Consider the following 18,187-nt stretch of genomic DNA (forward strand, 5'->3'; position numbering starts at 1 on the left):
TTCATAGTATATTTGTTTACTGAAAATCTTAACATGAGAAATGTTGAACAGCATTACTTAACCACAAAGAGTATTTTAAAAAAATGCCACTTTCAAAGGTATAGTACATGAAATTATATATCTATCCAATTTACAACTGTGCACTTGTTCATTTGAAATGTGTAACACCATACCCACAGTTTTTAGAGTCCTACTGGCTATGGTTAACAATTCCCATTATTCATATTCACAATCATTTTCAAGCAAATGAAACTTTTTCACATATCTCCTGTCATTAATCTTTAAACTCGTCCACAGACTCAAGTAAAATAATACTTAACATGAAAAGTGATCATCTGTAACGCATGGCTTGAGCTTTCTCTCTCCTCCAACGCTGCTTCTCAACAGGGTTCAGGCTTGCTTCTAACTCCTTCAGCTTTTTCTCGTGGTATTTCTGTTATGGGGGATACATAATGATGTGGCGTTAAGCACAGCTTCATCAATTCAAGTGATGCAATTCATCAAGCATATAGAAAATAGACTGATAATAAATACTGTATGAGGGCAATTTATGCACCTAAACTTCCATAATATTAAATGTCATTTAGGCCACTGCATATATTCTCCCTATCATACAAGTTGAGCTGAAGTTGGCATTAGGAATACTTTATGTTCAACGGTGAAAACAACAAAACAATCTCCTTTCAGTGAATATACCATGACACAACTATAATCATATTCCTCAAACATTTCCAAAAACAAAAAAAGTAGTAAGTAAAACTGGAATTCAATAATTACTTCATAAAGGTATAAAAGTATCACAGAAGGGTAACATGTGAATAAAGCATATTTTTTCTTTACATTTATACAAGTTGTAACCTTAACTATATGTGGTAAACCAGTTGACTTACATGACATAAGATGTAATTCTATTGGAGAAATGAAAAGACTGCACTCTTTTCCCTGACTTATTCTTTCCAGAGCCCATCCTCACGACACAACAACTCCATGCTGTTAATCAAACGGTCACTTTTCTTCTGCTGTATCTGTCCCATATATTTTTTTCTTTCCCACTTTAGAAAATTTTACCCCTCCTTATTTTCCACTCAGATGTATTGTTTGCAGCATAAGGATGAGGAGTAGAGGAGCATTTGATATGCATGAAGTGAAAATAATGAAATCAAGTTTGCTAAAGGATGCAAATAGTTATACAAAGGAAGACGAGACTTCAGGTAAAGGTTGGCTGGTTACACAAAGGAAATATCTTGGTTATCTCCCTATCATTTCAAGACCATTTCCTCAGAAGAAAATTTCATTGAGATTCTTTGGTGGACCTATGCTTTTCCCACACTGTACTTCCATTATGGTTAGCATTCCTCAATAACTGCATTTTGGCACATCCAAGTCACTTCTGTTGTGCTACCGATACATCCGATTATAAAAATCCCTCTGTGTTCAATACTAACGCAGATGCATTAACAGACCTTAAAGTTCACATTCATTATCTCAAGTACACATAAATAAATCTCACACTATTATAAGGATTAAATATGAAAATACACAATTCAAGCACTACAACGCTCGTTTCATCAACAGCATCATTTACATGGTTTATAATTGAAATACAAATAACTGCCTGACCTTTACAAAGAGAAAACCTTGTTTCATTGAAGCTGCAACATGTATGGTGCGCACTGAAGCTGCCTGTCCTCCTATTTCGGTGATGAGCGGTAGAGCTGAGGCCACTAACAGGTGAGGTCCACGCCCAACACTTACAAATGCTATGCGTGTCTCTACATTGCAGTATTTCACTGAAATATAAAAAATAATTATCAAAACTTTGTTTACAAAAGACCTACTTAGTGAATATGAAGAGAAGAAAAGCTTGGACACTGCAAATTTAAAATTTATTCACATAATTGCACCTACATTCTGGAAAGACCCAGTCACACTAATGTCTTCCTCCATCGTTCCTTTGGAAAGTCCAAATGCAAATGGACATAAAGAAACAGAAAACTAAAGATTTCCATCTACGAGATCAAAAGAGAAAGTTAATGTACAAAGTATTGACAAAAAAACAAAAACAAATATCCACCCAACCATAGAATGATGAAGAGATTTCTTGGTTTTGCTTCTATACAGGAAATAAAATGGAAGTGGACAAGTAGTCTGATTTTGGTCATCTAAGTTAACATCACAAAAGCAAAACCATGACCACTAATACCACTGCCGTTGTCATCACCACTACCACAAGAACCAGAAAAAGAATATCACTGCATCGAACTTCCAATCTTATGGCAATATGACTCATAATCCTAACTGTGAATAAAATAATGTGCACAGTTACTAAAGAATTTATGGAAGTTAAACAAACTGACCTACTTACCGTGGAAACCTGGTGCGGTTGCAGCAAGCCCAAAATCACCGTGAAGTCTTTTTACTGATTCAACTACAGCTTTGTACAATGCATTCCATCGAAAGTAACTATGATTTTCTGGCACCACTTCCACAACAAAATATCTAGAATAAAAATCAGAATTCACTTTATACTTAATCGATCTTTGTATATATACTTTTCTACACAATTACCTCTCCTCCCTTAGCAAGGCAGCATCAGCAATACATGATCAATGGCCTCATTTGTACATTTCCATTCTCCAGTTGTCATATATAATGCAACAAAACCAGCACCAACCATCCTCAGCCAAGACCCCAGGCTATTTCATGGTTTACCCTGACCTTTTCATACGCAATGATTCAGCCCATGGACAACAAATCAGCCTATGGATACCACACCAAACTAAGTTATTCCATCTTATGCATGCCTCTTACCTACCTGAACGTTCACATCCCAATACCCCAACATCTCTTCCAATGCAACTTCTCGTCTCCTTGGTCTACCCCTTCACCCTTCTTGCCCTGCCAAGGGGATCCTCCAAGTTAGACATTCTTCACTCCTCCTCTCCATGTGTCCAAACCATTTCAGCACCCCCTGGTCGGTGTACTCAACGAGACAGCACTTAATACCAGATTTCTCTCTTACACTGTAGCCCATAGTTCAGCCCACTGACAGCACATCATCCCCATTATGCCACATTGCTGCAATCTGCTCTAACCTGCTACCCTCATCATACTGTCGACCAATTCCTCTCGTCAAGACCCCTTACGTCCACCTTCCACATCAGCCCATCCATGAATGGATTAAACAGAAAAGGTGACATTACACACCCTTGACACTGGCCCACCTTCACCTGCAACCACTCACACCTCTTCCGTCTCCCTTGCACATATGCTTTACCCTCAATGAAAACTCCTCACTACATTTCCCAACTTTTCTACTACATTAGATAATTGTAACATCTCCCAAAAATCAGTATAAAAAATACTGGCTGCTTAGAATAGGTAGGTGAGTTTTCATACGTTCTCCTGAATTTTACAGTTGTTTATGTTTACATCAACTAACCCCATCTGATTTATCATGTAATAAAGAAAACACCAAATAATGCAGTTACTCACAATAAGCATAAAGATTTTACGACAGTACCTCATTCAGTTTCATAGAGAACGAGTATAGAGGATGACGTGACACTGTCGTAGTACAAATTGAAAAATAAACATAGCCGGCACTGATGTTCGTACTCACATGGGGCAAAATAAACACACTGAATTTTCAATGTCATAAATGTTATAGGCATATATTGTTATCGTCTTCCATACGCGAATCTTAAGGGCACCACAGAAGCAAGCAGAGGTGTAAGAGAAAGACATGAATGGGTCCCTAAAACTCAGTACACAGTATGTAATTCCTACATGTAATGCCAATCTTTACATTAAATTTAATCGCATACTTTACCCAGTATATATAATCCTCGCTACCATTGCCTTATTAAGTACCTTTCAACAAAATATAATGTTCCGAATCGTGGTGTAAATTTCAGTGTACTCTCTAGACACTACAATAGTAATTAAGAAGAAAATCATATTGATTATTCAAAAGTAATAACAAAGTGGAGGTATAGTGTATCAGCCATTGTAAAACTGCTTGATCGACTGGTGTTTAAGCGACAGAAAAAATATAAGCTCTGCACTAGGAACTTAAGCGATCTCTTGGCTGCTTTGGGGGGGAGGGGAGATATCAGGTGAGATGAACAAAGTCTCTGTCAGATCCACAATATATTTCTCCCATGTTTACAAATAATCCACCACATTTTCCCTGATCTTCGCCCACGAGGCAAATTACATTTAACTTGACAACTTCAATGTCTCAAAGTTGTGATCCTTCGAGCTTCCTCAACTCTCCAAACTTATTCTATTCTGCAACTGCAAAGCAAAATAAATAACGTTTCAAATATCAGATTTGGCCTTAGCTTTCCCTTAACCACCTAATCTCTCAAACTAATTCATTAACTTTATTACAGACTGACGTCCATTAATGGCACATTCTCCATTCCCAGAGACACAGATTTTACATGGAAAAACAACTTGCCTTTTCTTAAATCTGACCATGTCTTCTTGAACTGAATATACGAAGCAACGCGGTCCTTCCGTCAGCCATCCATAACAACAAAGTTGTCGAGGACACAAACATTTCGAGCGAATAGTCACGGCAGCTAACATTTCTGGCGAACACCTAATTAAATTATTTGTTACATACTAAAATTTGATGAACATTCCATGAGTTCTTGTTCAATACATGGACAGCATATCGTTCCTTATATATGATATTAATCCATTTCATAATATTCTATGTATACCTTTTGCCTTTCTTGAATTTTAAACTGTGTTACCCCAGAGACTCCTCTATCCCATCCTTCCATGTCTTCACTCCGACGAAACAGTACCGATGAAAATTAAGGACCTGAGTAGAATAACGATTACACCGGATCAGTCCAAAGGAAATCCTTATTTTAATAGAAAACATACTAATAAAAATCGATGACATAAAACTCAGTACAGAATCATTCTAGCCCTTGTGGTAGTCGTGTACATGAGACAAACATACATTTGTTTTTTTTTTGTAAAATCAGGTAAATAATAAGCTCTTGAATCTCACTTAGAAAACGGTAGTGTTAATCTTGAAAAAAAATGGGAATTAATTTTCATATAGAATGAGTAATTCTTTGTGTATTCTCTCACGGTAATTGGCGCAGGTTTATGTGTTCGCTGGGATGTGTTGATGTTTGGTTTCCGGTGTCTGGGTTACCATGGTTACAGATGCTCTTCTAAAACATTTTGGGATAATATATCTTAATAAATCTATCATATATCACTACTTAGTTGATAACATTATAAAATTCATAATAAGACATATAATATAGTTATATTTGTTTTAGTAAAATTAAGTTCAATGATGGAATTCTTAATTGCAAAACTATTTTTGAGTTAAGTTGGTAAATGGAAGGGAAGGATAAACACATAGCAATACACAGAAATTCAGGTAAGGCTTAAGTTTATCATTAATACAAAAAAAGAAGAAAAAGCCTTTATTCTTATTCTTGAATTGGTAAATGTCGTCTCTCTTTTGAGGTTTAATCATGGAAAACACTTTCTCATGGCTATATTATCAGTTAATTCTTATTCAGTCCTTTAATATATCTTTTTAATAACTGATATGAAATAATTATAAATTAAAGGTGTAAACGAGTATAGTTTAACCTACCTTTACCATGTCAGCTTCAGCGTGAAATTAATCATTATTTCTCGTCAATATGCCAGATGTAATAATCTTTCCTTGATAAAATAGATAAATAATTAAATGATGCATTGTGTCACACAACTATATAAATAAATTTACATGATGTGGTTGTTGACTTTACACAAAAAATCACATGTTTTCTCATACATATTCATACATATTCATATTTCTCTTCCGTTTTACCGGGTATTTAAGTTGCATAGACATTCTGGATGATATCAGACGAAGCTATAATAATAATGATAATAATGATAATAATAATAATAATAATAATAATAATAATAATAATAATAATAATAATAGTTCCTCTAAGGCTCAATCGTGTTTTCGACGCCCCCTCGCTCCACGCGGGAAACGGCGATATATAAATATGACGCAAATATGTGCAGCCGAGGCAATAGAAGATCCTAATTTGCTTTGTAGATTTATCAGAGGCAAATTATCAGCAAAAGAAATAATAATTCTTCCCCTCATGTCGGCTTGGTCCCCCTGGCTCAGACCTGGGCAGCCAATGGCGGCTTAAGAATACTCAATATTGCTAGTTAAGCCGCTAATTGCGACCTCGAGAACGGGCTATCATTTATGTAGATGGCTGGCTTGCTAACACGGAGGAATGATGAGTGTGAATGCCAAGATGTGGAGGGTTTAATATGGACAACTCCAGCAGACATGTCTACCCCATAAGTAGTGGGGAACATGGCCACACATAGACAAAATGGGAATACAGTGCTATAAGAAACTTCACTTCTCAATAGGAATAGGAAGTTAATGGTGTTCCACAAGGTGAAACTTCCCGCTCGAAGTTCCTCCCTGAACTTTGTTCAATAAATGGCTGACCCTAATCGAATACCGTTATGTATATGATGTTATCATGACCCAATTCTTACCCGAATGCTGATATGAATGAGAGTGTCTTGAATTATGGCAGATTGTCGCTACACACGATGCTACATGACTTGAATATGCATATGCATATATTTCACACTTGATCGCCGTTTCCCGCGCTGGCAAGGTAACGCCAGAATAGACGAAAAAAGGCCGTATCTACACACATCCATTCTCTAGTTGTCATGTGTAATGTACCGAAACCACAGCTCCCTATCCACATCCAGGCCCCACAGACCTTTCCATGGTTCATCCCACACGTTTCTCATGCCCTGGTTCAGTCCAATCACAGCACGTCGACCCTGGTATACCATATCGTTCCAGTTAACTCTATTCCTTGCACACCTCTCACCCTCCTGTATGTTCAGGCCTTGATCGCTCAAAATCCTTTTCATTTGATGCTTTTATCTCCAATTTGGTCTATCACTTTTCCTTGGTCCCTCCACCTCTGACACATACATCCTCTTTGCCAATTTTTCTCACTCATTCTCTCCATATGTCCATTTCAATACACCCTCTTCTGCTCTCTCAACCACACTCTTTTTATTTCCACACATCTCTCTTACCCTTTCATTAACTTACTCGATCATACCACCTCACACCACATATTGTCCTCACACATTTCATTTCCAACACATCCCACCTCATCAAGCTTGGCACTCATTTCTATGAAACAGCACCAGTCCCTTCACATGCTAACCTTTTCTATAAATAACCACCAAACCTTAAGTAGAAATAAAAAGCTTACCCCTGCCTCACACTTCAGTAACCTCAACTCGTAGATCTTCCCATCCTCAACAAAGAGACACTGCAAAAAACATATACAATGAAATAACTCATCAAGCACTGAACTAACAATGGTTGAGTATTGTAGGCAGATGCTGAATGCCATTCCTCAACTAAAAGTAGAGACTAATACCTAGTAATTAAGTCTGATGTTGGCAGTGTGTGTGTGTTTGTGTTGGTCAAGCAGCAACAAGTGAGGTTATGTAGCAAGAGGCAACAGCAGGAGCAGCAAGGTGAAGATGTCGTTACACGCGCTTCCTCTTCAGTTCCTCAACCTGGGTGGTGAGATGATGTACATCATCGACCAGCGACTACGAGCACAGAATATCCCACCAAATCGTGCTGCTAAGGGTCAGTTAGTGACTGTCTCACCTGCCAGTCTTCCCAGTTCATTACATCTAAAGCTATATATGAATACATCACAGGGATATCAGATACCAATTTCAAGCGTAGAGAATGAACTTCACACACACATAGCCAATTGTGTTGCTGCAGGACATATAAGTTAACTCGTACTTCAACACAAAAGATGTCCAGTATAGTACTAGTCATATTCCACAACATGGGATTGGTTCAGGCAGTAACAGGATGTGCCATCCTTCTCATGGATCCCTGTTCTATTTGCAAGTCCGTCCTGCTGTATGACACTTATGGCTGCCTTTCTTTTGTCTTTTCCTCAACAGTCCGTAATGACATCATTGGCATCATGCTCAACCGGCGCTTTGTGGAGGAGTTGTTCAAGCCACAGGAGTTATACAGCCGTCGGGCACTGCGAACGGTTTTTGAAAAGCTGGCTCATGGCTCCATCATGCGCCTCAATGCCCCCAGCATGGACAAGGTTGGTCGAGGGCTGATGTACCTCTCCTCGCTTAGATATATTTGAGAAAAATTCAAAGTTGTACTTTTTTCATTAGTGCTGATACTTCCCTTATATCTGCCAAATGTTTCTAATCCTTGGGTAACAAATTAAACTTTTATGTGGGACTAAAAAAATTTCTTAAGGATATTCATAAAACCCCATAGCTCAAGATCATCTTTCTTAATGTCAACGCACATAAGGAACATGCTAATCATGTTATAATGAAGTATAATTCTGTTCTATACTTTTCTCAAAATTGCATTCAAGCAATTGTTATGTGTATATCAACTTATCTATAGCCTTGCCTAACTCTTAATCATCAATCTTACACACACATATACACATTTCCTGATTATGTTTCCCTCACACGCAGCATATGTTTATTGTAAATGAAATATATGGTTTAGTTTGAATTTTAGGGTGTAGTTCTAATACTAGTTATGTTTGGTGCAGTTGTACGACCTAATGGTGATGGCTTTGAAGCACCAGGTGCTGATGTGCAGCCACCCTGGTGAACTCCTCCTTATTACCTTGAACCATCTTGATGCTCTCAGGGCTTTTTCTACAACGCCACCAGTTTTGATGCTGGTTGAGTCCACCGTCACCATGTTTAGACAGGTAATCTACCACATTCATCAACCTATTTTCATCATCTTATCAGCCTTTGATGTGTAAAAGCCAGCTTAAGGAACTCGCTAAAGGAATTATTCAGGACTGAACAAAGGCATTCCAGTAATTTTTTTTCTCTGATTTGAAGAAAGTACAGTGTGGAAAAGAAAACATTTATGCTGACATTCTCTTGCTTGATTTTCCAGTCAAACTATGGCTATATTCCAAGAACTTGTTATTGCTCATTTTTTGGAACATGGAGGTTTGATTTGTGCTTTGTACATGAAGTCTGAGGCCTGTTTACACTATGAGCCTAAACTGATGTATCCACTACCCAAATTACTTAAGACTGCTTATCTTATGTTAGCCATTTGTAAACTTGCCTATATAATGAATTCTCTCCAAAATTACATTTATTGATATAAATTGATTGATTCTATATAAAACACTTCAAATCCTATCAAAGAAATATTTCCAAGTGAACATAAAAAAATTAGTACACAAACTATTGCCACACATTTATATATATTTTTACATAAAAATCCCAGGACCCCTTTTGTAGGACTCCAACAACTTTACGCTATGCTACACTTAGAAGCAGGAGAATGATGGACTCCTTTGGAGCTAGAAGTTTCTCAAAGAGACTAAACTCCCTTTTATTAACTAATTACGATGAGGATACATCCTTATTGAAGGCTGAAGCGGGGAGTAGCGATGCTGTTTCCTGTGGGACAGGGTAGCGACGGGATGGATGAAAGCAAGCAAGTATGAATATGTACATGTGTATATGTGTATATGAATGTATATGTGCATGTATGGGCATTTATGTATATATGTATATATGAGTGGATGGGTCATTCTTTGTCTCTTTCCTGGTGCTACCTTGCTTGACATGGGAAACAGCGATTAAGTATAATAAATAAAATAAAATGAATAATATATATATCATTAGTATTGTTATTATCATACTTGATCACCTGCAAGAGAAAAAAATTATGTTTTGCAAAGCTGTACCATTAGGAGTAGTATTGTCAGAGAACTTCTCACTCCAGTTGAGTCTACAATTCCCTGCTACTGGAAGCAAAGCTGCCTTGGGCCGCAGAAGCAGATAGAAAGAGGTTCTGGGTAACACCAGGACTCTTTCATGGAGATCAGTCCTGAGTACTTATAAATGACTACATATGAAATAATGAATACAATAACATCTTTGGTCAGACTTTCTGTGGCATGAGCATTGGAGAGCTAGCAGAGGTACGGAGGGCACTGTTGGGATTTGTTCAAGACCTGCGAATCCGGGTATCTGTCTTCCTGAAGGAGAAGCAGCAGACACCTAATGGCACCTTTGTGCTCCCTACCAGTGGCCCCGTCCCTCATGGTCAGTTAACCCACCCACAGTATCTTTCTCTCCCTTCCTAACTGTATTTTAAGATTCACTGCATGTAAAGCTTTATACTTGAGTGTTAAGAAAACATATTTTTTTTTTCTATCATACTAAGCTGATTTATGATTTAGTTTCCAAGTATATGCAAGACTCACCTTGATTGACAAAGATAGTCATTTCAGGGAGCGAGATGCCAGGCGTCATCAGGGTGTTCGAGGGTAATGGCGAGGTGGTTAGTGTGCTACGTTTCATCCCAGGGGGTCAGTTCACCCCAGCAGTCCAGTGTGGCTCCCTGGCACCTAATGGCCCAAGGGGCACCTCACTTGGCACCAATATGTAATTACCCATTTAGTACAGCATATGGAAAGAGCATACACTCATGGAGCCTTTATCTTTTGAGCATTAATCTCATGTTTCTGCTACCATGGTTGATGTAAATACTGCTCCAAAATCTACTGTGCCATTATTTCAGTTCCTTGATGATAATGGTATTAAGTATATGATACGGTCTATCTAATAGAGTTCCTAATAATGTGTTTATGACAGGTATGCTAGTCATACAGATGATGAACAAGCACCTGCGGAGGATGATGCAAACCTTGCCTACTCCAGCCAACAGACCCACCCATCCCTCACTACAAGGTAATGTTCAGTACAACAGCCGGCCAGTGTGCTCATAATGTTCGTCTGGTTTCAAGGTTATAGACCGCCCTAGGACAGATGATAATATATGCTTCCAATCTGGCCAGTCTACCTCCATGGTTGTCGATGGATCAACTTCACATTTCTCCACCAACAGCGGTGTTCCTCGAGGTTCTTTCCTGTCAGCTACACTTTCTTATCCATCTTTACAATTTCCTTTCTTCCACAAATAACCAAATGCACTCATGCATTCCTCCATATCCTTCAGTTATGCTCCTTCTCACTTGATCTGCATCTTACCTTGATACAACTTCCTCAGTAAACTCAGACTTGGACAGGATATCTCAGTGGAGTAGATGAAATCTGATTAAGTTTAATGCCAACAAGATGCAGCTTCTGCCCATCTCTCAGTCAAAAATTACTCATAAATTTCATCTCTCTCTCCAACTATTGACTCAATGAACATAGTTGGGCTTTCTGTGCATCCACACCTTCATGGAAACCCCACATTACGGAGATAACTAAGTCTACCTCTAAGAAACTGGGAGTCCTGTTTCGATGTCGGTATTTCTTTTCCTCTGAACAGAAGCTTTGTTTATACAAAGAATTGCTTTGTCCTTGTATGGAGTACTGCTTTCACTTCTGGGGTAGTTTCAGCTCTGGATCCTTATTTGAAAGAGTTATGTCAAATGCAGTCCAAATTATCAACTCTCCTAGGCTAACTTCAAAACTTGAGGCATTTGCTCTAAGCTGCAATGTTGTTTCACTTTCCCTCTTCAATAGGTATTGCTTTAAAGTTTGCTTCCAAGAGCTGGTTACTTATGTGTCCCCACCATTAGCTAGACCATGGAATACTTGGCAAGTTGCTGTCACATGATTACTGCGTGGTTGTTGGCTGTTTCTTTCACAATAGTTATGACCTGGCACTTATTGATGACAGGTTTTTCACTTCCTCCAAAATCTTTAAATAACATTCCGTGTTTCTTCTTTTTCCCTTTCATTAACCTGTCTCCATTTCAGTTGAGGCCCAGCCTTGATATGGACTTTTGTCAGAGACTGGAGCCTCCAATCTTAAAACAGTAAATAATGACACAATGGAACAGACATATGAATACTTTCAAAATACTGAATACACAAGATCCCTTCGTATACTTAGATGATTTAAATTCATGAATGATATCTACAAGAGAAACGTCTCATCAGGGGCCAATGAACTACATATAAATAATAAGTAAACAACCCTCTTACTTGCCTTTCCCATCTGACCAGTGATGATGGTAGAGGTAGTGGCTTCATCAGTGGAACAGCTCGGGATGAGCTAAACCTCTTGGCTCAGCTGATTGGTTCAGCTTCCTCCTCCAAAAAGGAATTTAGACTAAACCTCTTCCCTGCTGATGAGGATAACAGGTGAGTCAAACTATTATACGTCAGCTACTAATAATACATTTTTAGTGTTATGGAGAGTTTGTTGGTTTGTATACTGCTTGTACTTATTTTGTAAGCATATCTTAATACATTTTTTCATCAAAATACAGTATTGCAATTTATCAAACTGAAAAAGATTGATTGATAAAGATTGATACAGGCAAAGTGGTGGTTAAATTTTAATTCTTTAAGATTGTAGGTACCAGTCTTTCCTGTGAGAACTCTCAGTTTTAAACGTTACTTTCTGTGAAGTATGTACATATTATTGCAGAGTACAGTTTGAATACATTTATATTGCACATTTATACTATTTGTACATTTGTTTTACTTTCTTCTTATTAGCTTAGTTTACACTAGAGTTTTGAATTTACATGTAAGATGCAGTGCTGGGAGTTGGATGCTTGTTGAATGCCATTATAAATACAAATATCAATAAAAACTGAAAAAAAAAAATGAAGCATTGCTGCTTCCAATTTAAAACTCCAAAACTCAAGTACCACTCTAGTGAGAATCTTCAGTTGTATGAGCATTTGGATTTTGGATGTTTAGACTACAAATCTACCATTAACTTTTATTTACAGTCATAATCATTATATCAGCAGAAAGTAATGAAAACTCTTAAAAATATTTACATCTGCAACACAGTGCAGTCACATATCAAACAGCGTAAGTGAACACCTGTTAAATACTTTAACCCCAACATACAACTACAATGTACTATCACATAACATAAAGCACTTATTGCTTGACTCGACACATTAGTTGAGAAACTACACTCACTCCCATCCCTCTAGTTTCAAACTGAGCAAAGGCAAAGTTTTATATTGCTGAGTAGCATTAGCAAAACCAAGTGCACGACAGGCTTAAGGTCTTTGGGTAGCATTCGCATAGCGTGCTATAAGTATACACCAGAATATTTATACTAAATAGTATGTTGCAGGATGGCTTGCATGTTCAAGCACAAGCATGTACTGAAAGGAGAAAGTATGGCCAGGCATGATGAAAAGGTGTTAACCCCACATTACTGTGATGAAGTGGTAGTATGGTGTTGACTAAAAAGATATGCACTACAGTGAAAGTTGTTGAAACACCCATTATGGGAGGTTTTGGGACTGGGTGAAAGGTTTCAATGTAATATGCATAAATTTCTAATTTTATATGAAAGTGTAAAAGGAATCCTAACATAAGGGGTGGTCAAAATCTTAGGGCATAGGCAATTAGGAAGAATGGAAGTAAAAAGAATGATACTGATGGTGAAAGGGGACAAATTGATATAGGCACAGTATGATAAGATGGTATAATAGAATGAGGGACTAACTACATGAGGAAAATGTGAATTATTGCGAGATGGATGAAAGCCATAATCTAAATCATTCTGTATCAGATTTGGTTGGAGAGCCTTTTGAATAAATCATGAAATTGAGGTGTATTTCAGTCTAATCATCACCAAAGTTAAGTGATATGTTTCCGATAGCAACTTATGCCACTATGAGTTACTGTGAATGGGATTTTTGAAAAACATGCCTGACCAGGTTTTTCTCTTTTTGGTGCTCAGAAGCTCTGTTGATGACCAAGAATTCCTGCTCAATGACACCATTACAATTGAGGGCGGGCTGCGTGAAGGGCGACCTGAGCTGGGCAAGATCTTAGGGGAGCTGACCTTACAGGACTCTGACCCCATGGCTGAGAAGGATCAAGATCTCCTAGATCTAATGGACAGTGCATAATATCAGCTAACCCTTGAGGGCAGTTGTGAATAGGCAAATTGTGGCAGCAGATATTAGTGTATTCAATTCAGTACGACATGATGGTATCTTACTACCATGTCTTTATGACTGATGTACTATGCAGGCTGCCTGAGAGCATACAAGGTCTGTGATAGGTTACTTCAAAACTGTGAGTTTTATTCATGCTTATTTGAATGAAATACAACCTGCTCCATCTCATGAATTTGAATGTAATTCAATAGCTCAGTTAAAACCAACATAGTTATCTGTCCTTTGCAATGAGCTGTGAAGCTGAGAGTCAAAGGCAATAGCTGTGACAACGATTGTTGGGAATATAATAACTATCTTCTTTTCCTAATAAGTAATGCATATTTAAAAGGCATAATTACAAATGGCCCATGAAAGTCACCAAGCGTTAACTATGGTATGTGAACATGTGATCAAGTTGAGGAAGCAAACAAAGCAACCTCATGATCAATGCCACCCTATATTTTCTCGATGCTGCTAAGTTTAAAAATCTTTTTTTAATAACCAAATTCTTTTCATTCCCTAGAAACATAGCCAAATGTCTATGATGATTCAAAATATACCAGACACCAAGTATAACAGATTTGGGGGAAACATAAATGTTTGATTAACTTCATAGCTGCACTAGCTCTTTTATCACTGATTTTATGTGTAAACACCAAATGATAAACACAAAATCGATGCTGTTAATGGAATGTTGGGAAGGTCAGAAGGGTCTGCACCTCATTTACTCCATTGATTTACATGCCAGTGACTAATGATATGACACTGATATATATACTGCATGTGGTATTTAGCCTAAAGGACTTCCTGATACACACTTAAGAGACTGTATTGTTGCTCAAAGAAATATTTAAGAACAATAACTCATAAAGCAGTTTCTCCATTATATCTTCATTCTGTATTCCATTTCTCCCAGCTGCAAAACTACCAGTGTATAATTCTCTTCAAATACATGCTAAATAAATTATACTTAAAACAGTATTCTGGGATTACTTACCTTTTATAATCTATAATATATGCACGTATGAAAAAGGCTGGAGCAACAAGAGTACTAAACCATGTGTGATGAGATATAGTCTCATGATCAAACAGTAATAGTATTTTCTGCTGCCATAAACAATGTACAGATCTTAATCTTGAGTTCATTTGGAAGTATTAAAGAGCCTCATCATCTCTTTTGCTTGGCTCCATAACATTTTTGTTTGGCACCTTTTTGGTATGCTGCGAGAGTTTCTTGTAGATTCAGTTACTCGTTTCTTTCATATTATGTAGTTGTAGTCTTATTACATTTTCCTCGATCTTTTCATTTTCTTGCCATATATACATCATCCTGCTTATTGCTCTTTTTCTTTTCTGGTTTACAGACCAAATTCTTTCAATTTTTCACAAAAAGTCACGTTTCATCAATCCATAAAATGCTTGCTATCACCTCTCAACATCTTTTTAGTACTTCATGACATTGTACCTATGAGAAAATAGTCAAGTTTTCAAAACCTGAGCTTCTAAACTGAAAATTCTCATAAACTGTAGTCCAGATTAGAGACAATCTGAATCATGTTTCACGAGTTGTTCACCTTGTGTACTAATCATTGCCAAAGCACACACTGCTGTTCTTGCTGTCTGAATGTAGGGAGGGTAGCAAAGCTCCATGCTTTCCTTACTTGCCATATTTTCATAAACTGTGTCCTTTATTATAAAGGCATCTAAAAAGCTGATGAGTGATAATGCTGGGTGTGGTGTTGTGAAGAGGGAGCATATCGTGCTAACCACACTGTAGAATAGGCAAATATTACAGAAACTGAATAATAGTGTGAAAGAGCATCAGCTACCCGAGTCACATAGTCTTGAGAACAAAATAATATATGATGAGCCAGTGTGAAAGGCTATCAAAGTTCTATGAGTGTGAATCTATTAAGTACTCTGTTTCTTGTGGATCAAATCATGAAGCTACATCAACCGCTCTTAGAGAGGCTTGTGTTGGAATGGTTTACATACGTTGCATTGAAATTTTACTGCGTCTGTTTCTGGGTCACTATTCTGCCAGGGGTACAGATTGTTTCATTAGGAATTAAACCTTTAAGCCTTATGAATTATCAGACGGATGGATGCATAATGGCATTCACTACCTCAAATCATATGGTGTAAAACTCAGCAGACAAAGGGGCTCTTGAAAGGAATATTGATGAGCTTTCCATGTTGGAGAAAGATGAAAACATTACTTCAGAAAAGATTTACAGCACACATAAGTCTACACTCACTTAGCACTGACTGCTAAGAACACTAGTCTGGCTTACAGGAAACAAAGGTAGTGACTTTGACTGTGTGTGCCAACAATGCTAACACACTTGTATAGTTTGTTTGTAGTAAGAGAAGGGCTCATCCTCATGACCTAAAGAGGAAAAATGTTGCCTGTGATTTATGGATGTAATAAAACAGCCAGGATCACTAGGCAACTGACCACTGCATGGTTTGAAAATCATTTGGTGGTGAAGGTAATAAAACAGTCAAGATTGGGATGTCAGAGGACTGCAAGATTTTTTTTCCTACTGGATAACTGCTTCGCATAAAAATCATTATATATCAATACATATATGGAGCATCCAGCCCAGGGCCCCTCTCATCCACTAAACAACCCTCTATATCAACATAAAGTATGGGCATACTACTTTTTCAGGTATCATCTTTAATATTATGCGACATGTAAACATTGTTAGGAAACATTGTTAGAGAAAAGAATATTCTATTTCTTTCATACTGGTTGATGATAATTTCAAAGGAATTGTGGAGTTAAGTGGTTAATTACCTGTCGTTACTATTTTGGCATATTCATATCTTTTGCTGTTGTCCCCCCCTTGACAGAATTTTCCCGGAGGGAATGTGCATCAGAAATATAGATAGATAGATGGAATAGCATCATTGTTGTCTTAAAAATAGTTGTTTTAATATGTTTTTGGTCATAAAATCTTTTTAGGATGTCAAGTTGTATACTTGGACCTTACGGTGAAATACCGTTCAACATATTTAACTTTACGTTCAAGTTTTCAAGAACAAAAAAACAAATGTATTTCACATACAACTGTACAAAACATTCTGTTAGTGACATGATATACTACATTCAGACCATAATCTGTGGGTACACATTTCTAAAATCCATAAAATCCCAATATTCTAAACACTGCTTGGTCCTGAAGATTACAGATTTTCAAAATTCAACCAGCACTGTACATATGAAAGCATTAGGTAACTTCAGCTATTTCCTCAGAACTTACATCTATTATCATATTTATCCTAATTACTTTTTTACAGTAAAAATGCAGTTCTGAAATTACAAGATATTTTTATCTTTCAAGAAATATTTCTTGATAAAATTCATCCTTTTTAGAAAAATAATTCATAAAAAACATTAAACTACTTGTATCAAAGTCCATGTGGAAGGGTGAGTAAAACTTTGGCTTCATGATATCCTTTAGCAAAAAGGCAAGGATTATCAGTTACGATAACTCCTTCCCTTGAGCAATCAAGCTATGAAGCTCTCTTCCTTCTTCATATACCTTATCCTCTTCTGATAATCTTTCAACCCCCAACAGTCAGAACTATAAACACATGAAAAGCTCTGATTAATTTCTTCATTCTTTTCCTTACCTTGTACTCTACCCAAGATGGCCTAAATTGCTTGTCATTATAAATAAATAAATGAACGAATAAAAAAGGTAACTAATTCAATGAAATAGGCTAAAAAATAAAATTATAGTGATTTTATATTTTTGCCCTAATTTTTGATATTTTCAATGAACTTCAGTATATACAGCAAGACCTGCTGGAATATTTGTACAATGCTTGAGATACAATGAAATAAATGCTACTAAAACGACTGGACTTTGTTCCAGTCACTTTTTATCCTACAGTGAAAATGTGTATTTAATGCTAAGAAAGTTTGTAACATTTACTTGCAAAGACAATATGATAATGGTTGATTCCCCATTCACGAACTGGCAAAGTTACATGCCATGATGGTACAACAGCTATGAATGATCCTTTTACAACTTAAAGGTTAAAAGTCCTCTTGTACACGTACCTAATTGATTCCCCTTGCTAATTTAGCTCAATGCAGTTTATTGTCTTCCTGAGAACCACTATATCCCATCACAATTCCACTTAATCATTTATGT

General features: G+C 37.1%; 2 protein-coding genes across 2 annotated transcripts; one reads left to right on the forward strand and one right to left on the reverse strand.

Annotated features, from left to right (window-relative positions):
* Pop5 (POP5 ribonuclease P/MRP subunit) lies at positions 1–4,617 on the reverse strand. Its single transcript, XM_071688085.1, has 4 exons — positions 4,466–4,617; positions 2,366–2,499; positions 1,621–1,790; positions 1–433 (listed from the first exon to the last, which is right to left on the reverse strand). Exons 1-4 carry the CDS (start codon positions 4,594–4,596, stop codon positions 332–334), a joined length of 537 nt encoding a protein of 178 aa, XP_071544186.1. The 5' UTR covers positions 4,597–4,617; the 3' UTR covers positions 1–331.
* Positions 4,618–5,300: 683 nt separating this feature from the next.
* On the forward strand, positions 5,301–14,997 carry OSCP1 (Organic solute carrier partner 1). The gene is made up of 9 exons (XM_071688084.1): positions 5,301–5,416; positions 7,505–7,696; positions 8,029–8,183; positions 8,658–8,822; positions 10,029–10,188; positions 10,377–10,530; positions 10,741–10,836; positions 12,106–12,243; positions 13,817–14,997. The coding sequence occupies exons 2-9, from the start codon at positions 7,585–7,587 to the stop codon at positions 13,986–13,988; spliced, it is 1,152 nt and encodes a 383-aa protein (XP_071544185.1). The 5' UTR covers positions 5,301–5,416; positions 7,505–7,584; the 3' UTR covers positions 13,989–14,997.
* The last annotated feature ends 3,190 nt before the right edge of the window (positions 14,998–18,187 follow it).

Source organism: Panulirus ornatus, chromosome 45 (assembly GCF_036320965.1).
Source record: "Panulirus ornatus isolate Po-2019 chromosome 45, ASM3632096v1, whole genome shotgun sequence".
Lineage (NCBI taxonomy): Eukaryota > Metazoa > Arthropoda > Malacostraca > Decapoda > Palinuridae > Panulirus > Panulirus ornatus.

What these genes read in the sequence shown, in the direction of transcription:
- Pop5 (XM_071688085.1), bottom strand. Translation starts at nt 4,596, where the DNA reads ATGTTAGCTGCCGTGACTATTCGCTCGAAATGTTTGTGTCCTCGACAA. An exon ending in ATGGTCAGATTTAAGAAAAG is followed by an intron (nt 2,500 to 4,465) that starts GCAAGTTGTTTT and finishes TTTTTATTCTAG; the next exon opens with ATATTTTGTTGTGGAAGTGG. An exon ending in AACCGCACCAGGTTTCCACG is followed by an intron (nt 1,791 to 2,365) that starts GTAAGTAGGTCA and finishes TTTATATTTCAG; the next exon opens with TGAAATACTGCAATGTAGAG.
- OSCP1 (XM_071688084.1), top strand. Translation starts at nt 7,585, where the DNA reads ATGTCGTTACACGCGCTTCCTCTTCAGTTCCTCAACCTGGGTGGTGAG. An exon ending in CAGTGGCCCCGTCCCTCATG is followed by an intron (nt 10,189 to 10,376) that starts GTCAGTTAACCC and finishes TAGTCATTTCAG; the next exon opens with GGAGCGAGATGCCAGGCGTC. An exon ending in CACCCATCCCTCACTACAAG is followed by an intron (nt 10,837 to 12,105) that starts GTAATGTTCAGT and finishes CCATCTGACCAG; the next exon opens with TGATGATGGTAGAGGTAGTG.